Source organism: Oreochromis aureus, linkage group 12 (assembly GCF_013358895.1).
Source record: "Oreochromis aureus strain Israel breed Guangdong linkage group 12, ZZ_aureus, whole genome shotgun sequence".
NCBI classification, from domain to species: Eukaryota; Metazoa; Chordata; class Actinopteri; order Cichliformes; family Cichlidae; genus Oreochromis; species Oreochromis aureus.
This window is the reverse complement of record NC_052953.1, coordinates 11573858-11583846: the sequence shown is the minus strand read 5'-3', so window position 1 is coordinate 11583846 and position 9989 is coordinate 11573858. Positions and strand designations below refer to the sequence as shown.

At 40.7% G+C, this 9989-nt stretch overlaps 1 protein-coding gene across 1 annotated transcript; it reads right to left on the bottom strand.

Moving 5' to 3' along the window:
* Positions 1–4154: 4154 nt before the first annotated feature.
* lipg (lipase, endothelial) lies at positions 4155–9538 on the bottom strand. The gene is made up of 10 exons (XM_031728044.2): positions 9261–9538; positions 8117–8307; positions 7731–7910; positions 6880–6991; positions 6569–6787; positions 6187–6429; positions 5836–5956; positions 5187–5414; positions 4982–5086; positions 4155–4874 (listed from the first exon to the last, which is right to left on the bottom strand). Exons 1-10 carry the CDS (start codon positions 9349–9351, stop codon positions 4862–4864), a joined length of 1503 nt encoding a protein of 500 aa, XP_031583904.1. The 5' UTR covers positions 9352–9538; the 3' UTR covers positions 4155–4861.
* Between the last annotated feature and the right edge of the window lie 451 nt (positions 9539–9989).

The following is a 9989-nucleotide window of genomic DNA, read 5'->3' as shown; positions in this document are numbered from 1 at the left end:
AATGAGCTTTGTTGTGTTTGCAGTGTCACTTCAGAATGTAGCTTTCTATCAGGTCAAGTGGCAGCAAAAACAAAAAAAGAGTTATTTGTGTTGTACATTTCAGTAACTTTGTCCATAACCTCTTCTGGGGTTGATCTGGGATTTGGTTCAGGGATATCAGAGTTGATTGTCTCTTTGAACCTGCAAGCACACTGTAACAAAAAAAGGGTCAAAAGAAGTTCAAACGCTGCTTATCTTCTCCCTTCTACACAGCTGGCCCTTCATAATCAAGTGAGTGTGAATGCGTCAGATTCTTGGTTCGTCAGGTTCAAAAAGCTGCCATAAATGCCCAGTCACAGCTTAATCAGCCAGGAGGGCCCTCTAAAGAAGCATGCTGACAAAGCCAGTTGCATAGCACTTGAGAATAATCTTAATTTCCTGTTTGTTAAGGCGGGAAAATAAAATTTAGTCTTTTTCAAAACAACAAAAAAAAAGTGTCTGGCATACAAGGCACCAGCTGTAATCAAGTAAATATCCCTCCAGCTTCCCTTCACTTTGTGAAAGTGAAAATAAACTGCAAGTTTCTAATCCAGTTTAACCTGCCAGCCTTTTATTATAGCATCTTTAACAAAAAACATTCTCACATTAAATATCTAGACAATTGCTTGTTCGGAGATGGTACAGCTTTAGGCCCAACTTCACCAACTTTGTAACATCTCCTAGAAAATGTAGCAGATGTCTTCCTTGGAAACAGAGTTAGTACATATGACCTCAGAGTGCTTTCCACTCTTGCCAGGCTGGCTTGCCAAAACCACTCAGCCGTCAGCACACTTTGTACAGTAAACCCAGAGAGGTCAACATTCATTTCTGTTCAAAGTGTCTCTAATTGACCACTGTGATGTCATTGAAAGCCCTAGAAGCAAAGTTAAAGTGGTTCCTCCCTCCTGGCTATGGGATCGTGTGAGGTGAACTCCCCCGCCTCCCGCCACCACTCTCTGCTATTGATCCGCACTGCAGTCACTGGTATAGTGCCAACAACATAACATGTGGCAATGTACGCACAGCCACCCTTTAATCTGCGAGGCACGTGGCTTCAGGGCAACCAACAACACAGGACAGCTCATGTTGTGTTGCTGGGAGAAACTACAGAGCCACTGCTTGCAGGACCTTGAAATAAAAACATTTAGATTTGAAACTTTATTGGAGCTTATTTTCATTTTTTCCAGGACATGCACAAATGAATTGCAGCTGGCCTGCAAATGTAGAACAGGTTTGCCTAAAACCTATTTTAATCACATTTCTGCTTCAGAGACCAGGCCCCGTTTAAACAAGCATACACTGGCAAAATATAAACACACACATAAAGCATGTGGCCTGTGGCTGATTATTCATCTTGTTCTGCTATTTCTTGTTGAGTCTTTTAATTTCATGACAGTAGAACAGCTTTGTATTTAAAAATGCCGTGAAATTTGGAAGACATTCCCCCAAATCCCGCTGACTTTGGTAATCCTCTGACTTTACGTTCAAGGTTATGAGTGATAGTTTTTAATAGCTAGAGAGTGGATAATCACAGACTTGGTGCATACATTGATGTTCTCATCCAAATGCCGGGAAACATGCCAACATGCTTAATAAGGTGTTCGCTGACATAACATTAACCTGGTACCACTGTCACTGTGATCATAATGGCATGCATGCTTGGTTACATTTGTGCACTTTAGAAAAAACTAGCTTGATATCTGTCACTGCTTAGGTGTGACAGATATCAAAACCAGAGAGGGTTTGATATCTGTCACAGCATAATGTGCTTAGCTGCCAAGCAAATTATTTTGTTTGGGTCTAGAGGAGAGAAGGTGTATGAGGAAATGAAAAGCAAATTTTACTTTTTCGTGTATTTTTTTAACCAGTTAAAGTGGCTTTGTGAGGTAGTATGTAATCTGCCTGTATGCTTCTTCGGAAGGCCATGTCCAATGGTCAAATAGCTGTGGGGAAGCTGTGTCTGAATGTTTCTGTAACTTATACTTTGTGGAAACAGTATGGATCCAGAACTTTTTCTCAGTAGTCCTAAAGTCTCAAAAACATCATTGCAAAACACTCACTGCATGGAAGTGGCTTATTGGGAGTTTCGTGTTCTGAGAATATTTATGGTTTCAGTGTTGTAAGTGGAAAATCCCCTGAATTGTGACATTTATTTGACGATATCGGGTACAAGCATGCAAACGTTAAATACATTTCATGGAAATTGCAAACACTTGATACTTTCACAAACAGCATCTACAGACAAAGATGATAAACTTCAGAGGAAAAGAAAATTTCTTTTTTGCTAGTTGGCACGTGCATACACTCACAAGTGCATTATATGGTAGCAGATTCACTTTTCGAAATGACTTTCGTTTGCAAATTTCTCATAACGGTGACTCGTGCAGGAGTTTCAAATGTGCGTGCGAAGTACTTGTTTCGATGCCTTAATCCAAACATGTACAGTAAATATCTGGATTAACAAAACATCAGAAGGAATCTTCAGGTTCAGTTGTCTTAAAACTTCTATATCATGCGCTGTTGTGGCTCCACCATTCCTCGTGTGATGGTGAAAATTGGTCACAGTTTGTCATCATTTAATTAAATAAGTTTACAAATCAGTTTACAAAGCACCAAGAAAGCAGAAGTTTAACCGCCTCAAGGTTTGTTTGGCATTTTATATTTACCCTAAAGAAGTTTTAAAAATGCTGTGTCTGCGCTGAGGTTACCATTCCTCTGCATTTTCATCATTTATGAATAAGGCAAGATGCTGATAAGTTCCAGTTATAGAAAAGATATGTTTCAGACAGTGACTAAAAGCTAAAGGCTATGGCTTGTTTTCCATTCTGGAGGCAGACGGCATTAATGGCATTAAAATACCCTCTGACTATGAAACTGGAGTGAGTCACTGAAACAATATTGTGTGGTCAACTTAGCGTGGTGGTAAAACCAGCTTCATGCCACAGACATTTTCTGAGCAGATGTTTGTTTGTCTTGGTGAAAATGGGTCAACAGATTTGTACAAGAGCAAAAGTAACCACTGAAGATAGCGATCAGACAGCAGAACAATAAAACAATTCAAACTTTGACAGCGATAGGAAGTCTTAGAGATGAACCTGATATAGATAATACATAAATAGCTGCCAGACAGCAGCGACGATCACAAGGGCCCATCTCACGTTACATACAGCACATCTGAAGGCATTACTAGACCTAGAAATCTTCAAGTATATTATTTCACACACATCTGTCAGCTTATTACACTCTTTTTCCATGTTTAGTCAGTGTAACCAAGTGATATCAAGTGTCTGGATGTATTCAAAGAATTGCAGTGAAACATGACAGGATAGCAGTTGTGACGTAGATATTTGTGAAGGAGTAATATGAGGAAAAAAAGTGCGTGTGTGCGTGTGTGGGGGGGCGTTGTTCCTGCTCCACTAAATGGATGTCTCGTGAAAAACTGGTAAAGTTTGTGGAAGGAACACATCCAGTTGGATATTAACTGTGTGTTGACAGTATACCGCAGAATAAAGTGAGTCAACATGTATACAAGAAACCAACAGACTAACAAAAAAACTCTGCTCAGTTCAACCTATGCCATGGTTGAACCATGCCACCGTATGTTATGGGTTTTCATTAACCATGAAGTGTCATACGTTTTCCTGTTTATTCAGAAACTCTAGCTTAGAGGAAGCAATGCTGAAGTTTCTCCTGAAATCTATCAAGCTCTGAGAAGAAACAATTTTCTTTTACAAGCAGAGCAGAAATCAAAGTGTACCCCACTGCAAATTTACCCCATTTCTTCTAGTTTCTCAGAATAGCAAACTCTTTTTATAATGAAAGGTGTTTGGCTTATATTTCAAATGTAAAGTGCATCCTCACAGGAGGCAACAGGTGCACTTGAAGTTGAAGCATCAGTGAGCTGTACAAACATGTTCTCACAAGCAGTAGTGGAGTCATTGTCAGAAAACATTCACTTTCAGCGTTCTCCTAAATTTGAGTCATATACAAGTTTCACATGAACATGAGGTGTGACAAATATAGCACATGCTTGGATTACTGAAAAATAAAAGTGAATCTTAAGGTTACATAGTTCATCTTCTATGTTGCGAGTAGGCCACAACACCGATTTAATCTTGAAATGATGGACAAGGCACTGCTGCTACAAACAAAAGGTGAATTTATTTTTCCAAAAGAAACAAAAATGTATTTACATTATGTACAGACACATCCCCTCAAAAGTGAGCCACATACAGTAACTACACACAAAAGCACGGAAAGATAGGATCCAATAAGACTGACATCTCCTTCAATTAAACAGTGTATCAGTAATCTCTTTCAGCAGAAAGGCACACTTCACAGGTACAAACACGCACATATTAATACACAAATACTGCATCTCAAAGAAACTCATTCAACACGCGCTCCATTACGGGGTGTGCTCTGATAAATAAGGTTGGTCTTGCAGTGCTTTCAATTTTTCATAAATAAATATTTTAAAAATTGTACAGTACAGTGACTAGAACTGCTGGTGTGTCCACTGGCAGAAATCTCTACTTCACTAGTCCACAGAGGAACTTTCTGTAACTTCTGAGGCAACCCACACAGTTGAGAGTGCCACCACTTCCAGGCTGTGCACCATTTTGCAGCCGCCGCATGCTGAGAGGAACCAATTGTTCTTATTTTCCGAAGTCAGTGGAAACCTTCTACTAGAGCTGAAGCCCCCTGCCCACTTCCCCCTTCACCACGTGCTGATCAATCCTAAGTGCTCAAAGTGCTCAAATACAGAGGGCACGGCTTCTTCCTGATTCATGTTGGATTCCCCCATGGTGATGGTGCATTGGTTGTTGGGAGTGCTGAATTGTTACATGGGCACCCTGTTGATCAGAAAAAGCAGAATAATTACATACACCATAAACACAACTAAGTTACAGGACCAGGTAATGATCGATTTGAATTTTCCCAGTTTTACTACTTTTCATACCGATTTTTTGGTTTGGCATCCCAGCCATCAGGGCATTTAACGAAAGTTATATATTCCCCTGGAGAGATTTCTGTTTTTGAAGAGTCTTCAGCACAGAAAGCATACCTGTAACACCACAAAGCATCAGTCAGTGTCTGAACAGATTAATTGAAATTAATTCTGCACCAATAAGACTGGCGACTGCAGTTTTGACCCTTCAGCTCACTTTTTCTGTGATTCTCCAGCTTTAACACGGATCCGACGAACTTCCAGCACGGGTTTGGAAGGTTTGGCGTTCCAGCCCCAGAAATTCTTCTTGATGTTTTTCCACATAGAGCTCCAGGAGTCAGATTCTCCTTCCCAACTCAGACGGATCTTGAGCACTTCACCGATTTCTTCCTCGGTAAAAACCAGGAAGGTGTTTGTCATGTTCAGACTAATCGCGTTATCGTGGCTGCACAAAGAGTAAGAAAAGAAAAAAAACAAACAAACAAAACAAACATGTTAAAAACAGAAGCTGTGTTCAAGTCCGCCAATTTTAACATCAAGTATTTGCAACTAAAGTAGACCTTTAAATTAACCAGTCTTTAGAGAGCTGTCACATTGCCCTGGCATGCTTTTATATTTATGAAAACTGCTGTTCTTTTCAGTCTGCCACCAAATTTGTTGTACAGCCCAAAACCACTTTGAAAAAATTCAGAACAAGCTGTAGAAACAATCTGCTTGTTTCTCAGTACAACATTCAGTCAAAAACAACTACCACACTGTGCATACAGAAGGACTATAACTAAGCCGTTAGCGATTTACACGTTGTCATGTTGAGACATTGTGAAAGAAGACTGGTTTGGCAGGAAGGGTTTAGGTTTTGAACTTACACGTCAACAAACATATCAGCTGTGTCCTTGTGCTCGCCATACAACTTGACATTGAAGATTGGATCAGCATCATCCGACTGTTTTTTGTTGAACACATGCATCTTCATCTGGTAGTGGTAGCCTTGAACAAAAGTCAAGAGTTAATACTTGATCTACTGCAGGGGTGTGTACAGTAGTAGTTTACACTGCAACTGTAAAATCATAAAACAAGTTAGATATAGAAGTTAAAGATATGAATACAGACTCGGTTATAGTACTTGCTTATCACTTTTGCTCTAGGAAGTGCACGTCATAATATTGGATAAAAATGACTGCAGTGCATTTGCACATTTCATTCTTCTTGTATCTCACCTGCGAAAGGTGTGTCAGCCCGGGTCTTCAGATACATTTTACTGTTACGCCTCTTGCGCATTTTTGTGGCATTGTAACCAATTTTGTTGCAGCGGTTTTTGCGACAGCTCAGGCAGATTCCCTTCTTGAAGCGGTCGGGCCCAGTGCACTGAAAGGCATAGCTCAGGTGCTCCTTGTTCATCAGAGAGTCCACAAACAAGTGCACAGCGCGCTCGTGTTCACACTTCATCACCTCCATGAAATCTAGAAAAGTAGAGTATAGTAGATTATAGTTTAAAGGTCAGTAGGATTTTTTTTTTTTTTTTGTTAAACATAGGGGATACATGCAAAAGTAAAGACTTTAGAAGCTCAAACCAATGAGGAGCTAACATCAGCCACTTACTTCCTGCCACTGCCAGCACGTCCCCAAGTCCACAGCCCGGCTGCACGTCACCGCCATTAGGATAGATATCAATGTCCCCAATTGGCTGCTGGATTCCAATGCTCACACCCAAAGCCTCCCGAGTGTATGTGTGCAGAACATCCACAAAGTCGGCATCATCTGGTGAGAGGCGGTTCTCTTTCTCCACGCCCTCAAACATAGGTCCTGCTGGGTCTAGACCTATGAAGAAGAAAGATTAGAAAGGTCAAGCAAATGAGGCAACACTCAATTTAAAGGGCTATTTTTTCTGGCTCATATTGCTTCCAACTTACCAGTGATTCTGCCAATGGTCCCTCGTACATGCGTTCCTGCGTAGCCTGCCACATGAGCACCTAAACTATAACCAATCAGGTGGACATTCTCCAGAGGGAGCTGGTGCTCATCCTGTTTCAGGAAACAATAAAAAAAATAAAGATGTCAGCTGCTGCCACAGTGGCCTACAGTGGACAGAGCCTGGATTTCAGCCAATGATGAGTTGTGCCTGCAGCTGAGCCAAGCTCAGTTAACCCGAAAAGACTCCACTGATAGTTCCTTCCATGGAGCAGCGCCTCCACCATCTGTCTCAGTGACACTCTTTGGCTACATCTACTACATGGCAGGATGCCTGAATTCTCTCTGAATTGCCTTTCATTTACTGATCCAATTTTGTGACAGTCCCACTGAATGGGAATTGTTGTCTTTGCCTCAGAAGCGCTAAATGCACTGATCTTATTTGGAAACTGGGAAACTTATCTTACAAAAAAAAAAAAAAAAAAAAAAAAAAAAGTACTCAAAGCAAACAAACCCCAAGTATATTACACTTAAAAAAAAAAAAAAAATTTCAGAAATGGAGCGTCCATGTTGTACTACATCAGAAGCACAATGTTACACTTTAAGGCTATGATGAAAGCAATTTATACATCAGTTCTGCAAATTAAGCCATTTTGCCTTTGATAAAGTTATGCACGAGTGGACCTCGGTGTCCAGTGGAGTGTTATAATTAACTAGTTGCACATCACTTTTTCACTTTCTATAGTTTAAAAAAAAGAGGCTGAATAGAAACCCACTGAAGCATTACTAATATTTGTATGTTTAGTTTTGGTACTCTGGATAGGTGGGGGCTTCTTTAAATGACTATACATACCTGAAGCCAGTTGAGCAGTTCTGCAATATCAAGGCCAACACCATAAGTGTGGTTGACTGCATCAGGGTATAGCTGCTGGGCCCTTGATATCCAATCAACAATCACCACATTGGCTTCACTTTCACGTTGCATTAATGCAGAGACGAGCTTGTGCATCCAGCTTTCAAACATCCCGCTCATCTAAGAGGAAAGGACAGCAGACGTCAGTCATCGGTCAGACAGTTAACTATGTAAGCATCATTCTGCTACCTCCAACAATCAAAAATAAACAGTTAAGCTTGCTTCACTCTGACGTCAAGAGAGTGACTTAGGAAGCCAAAGAAATCAACCTAAACTACACAGAGATGATTATTAACAGATACATATAAATTATCATTCATATGTACCGTCCAGCCATGGATGATGAAGATAGTCTTGGCTGTAGCATTGAAGCCACATTTCTCTAGACAGTCATTCTTGCCAGTTTTCAGGTAGCAGCCCTCCTGCTCCAGATCTAAACTCTTTCTCATGTTGTACTTGATGATGCCACCGACAGAGTGGCTGTCTGTTGACAAGTCATTCTGCCCACTGTCTTCACCTGAGGAGAAAAATGCACAATAATAAATATAAAAATTGAAGACCGTTTACATTGTCTTTATTTTAGCCTCTGTGCAAACGGAGGGGCCTAAATACCAAATCAACCTCCTTTTGCTGCCAAGATCTGCTCTTAAACACCGGTTAGGTCTAAGTTGGACTCAAGAAGCAGTAAAGTCATCGCTACGCTTCTTTAGTTCATCTTTTTCACAAATTTGGAGCCACAGCTCATAATTATGCCACAACTTAGCATACCTGCCTCAAGCCTGAGATTAAAACGCTACAATTACATATGCCTGATGAAAGAAGCTGACTGTTTCCAAGTTTAAAAATAATTGCAGCAGTGCTTCATTTTAAAGATGTACAGTCCGAATTGGTTTTGCATAGGACTTTTCATCTAGTCTCATTGTGTTGCGCTCTTAATGAACCGAACGAAGTCTGGTTTACCCTCGCAGTGAGTAAAGATCAGTTTTATTTATAGCCAACATCGCACATCTGTCTCAAGAAACTTCACAGTGTGCTCAACATGAACTCAACGCCCCAATGGGCCACACGGACCAAAATGATTTCAGCTGAGCTGAGTAATAAAAACGATCTCGTGAGGTCTGCGGTAAAACGCGGATTCAGCAGGACATCCTTCCAAGGGGAGCGCACAGACGTGGCGTTGTGTCTTCCACTTGGGGCTCTACTTGAAGACTCCTTCCAAAAAGGACACGTCGCCGTCTTGTCCTTTAAGTCCATTACAGTTTTTCTGGTTTGCTCTGCCCGCCACACTTGTTCACATGTGTAATTTAGCCTAAAAATGACGCGCATTAATCAAGCGGGACGTGGGAGAATTTTAGGATTTTCTCAAGCGTATGATGTATACTCCGCCATATGCTAGACGTGAGGTTTTCACCCTCTCCCTTTATTTTAGAGAGCAATCAGCGAATGAATAGACAAAAAGCCATTTCTTACCTTTAAGAACGGCGTTTTCCTCAGTAGCTGATGAAAAAAGCGGATAAGCACATAGTAGGAAAATCCTGATTAAAACGCTTTTATGATTCATTTCTCAGCCACAGATGAGTGTGGACGAAATTGAAGCTTTCTTGGGATATAAAATGTCTTTGGTAATACTGCCGGCAGCGAGGTGCGCTGGTGAGCGATTTAAATTCAGTGGTAACAAAGAGCCGGTGGTGCGTTTTGGTGAGCGTCTGTTAAGAACCGGCTCCAGAAATGTGTAAGCTGTGAATGAAGCGTGTCATTACAGTTTTAAATAGTTTCTCCTTTCGGTCATCTGATCATCGGCTGATCTATCGTGGATCTCATTGGTCAAGCCCCCATTTGTTTACGTTGAGGGCGTGGCAAGGTTGAATGAATCGTAGTAGCCTATCTCACGTTAGCCCTTAAAGGGTGTTATAGGCGCAATTAATAGCTTTGTATTAGTCTGAAGATCATACAATTCGTGTCTTTGTTTTCTTACCGGACAGATGAGGGTAAAAATAGACAATATATGACAAAAGACGCGAAAGGAATATGCAGACAAAAATTCAAGAAAAGTCCAAGACACTCAAAGAGAATGCGAAAATACGCTTTTCTTTCTTTCTTTTTATTATTTTTTATTTTTTGCTCATCCAAAGAGCACCTCAAATAGAAATGTTCCAGGAAGCGCTACTTCTCAAAAAAGAAACAAACAAATAAACAAAA

What these genes read in the sequence shown, in the direction of transcription:
- lipg (XM_031728044.2), bottom strand. Translation starts at nt 9,351, where the DNA reads ATGAATCATAAAAGCGTTTTAATCAGGATTTTCCTACTATGTGCTTAT. An exon ending in CGTGCTGGCAGTGGCAGGAA is followed by an intron (nt 6,430 to 6,568) that starts GTAAGTGGCTGA and finishes CTACTTTTCTAG; the next exon opens with ATTTCATGGAGGTGATGAAG. An exon ending in GCTGGAGAATCACAGAAAAA is followed by an intron (nt 5,087 to 5,186) that starts GTGAGCTGAAGG and finishes GTGGTGTTACAG; the next exon opens with GTATGCTTTCTGTGCTGAAG.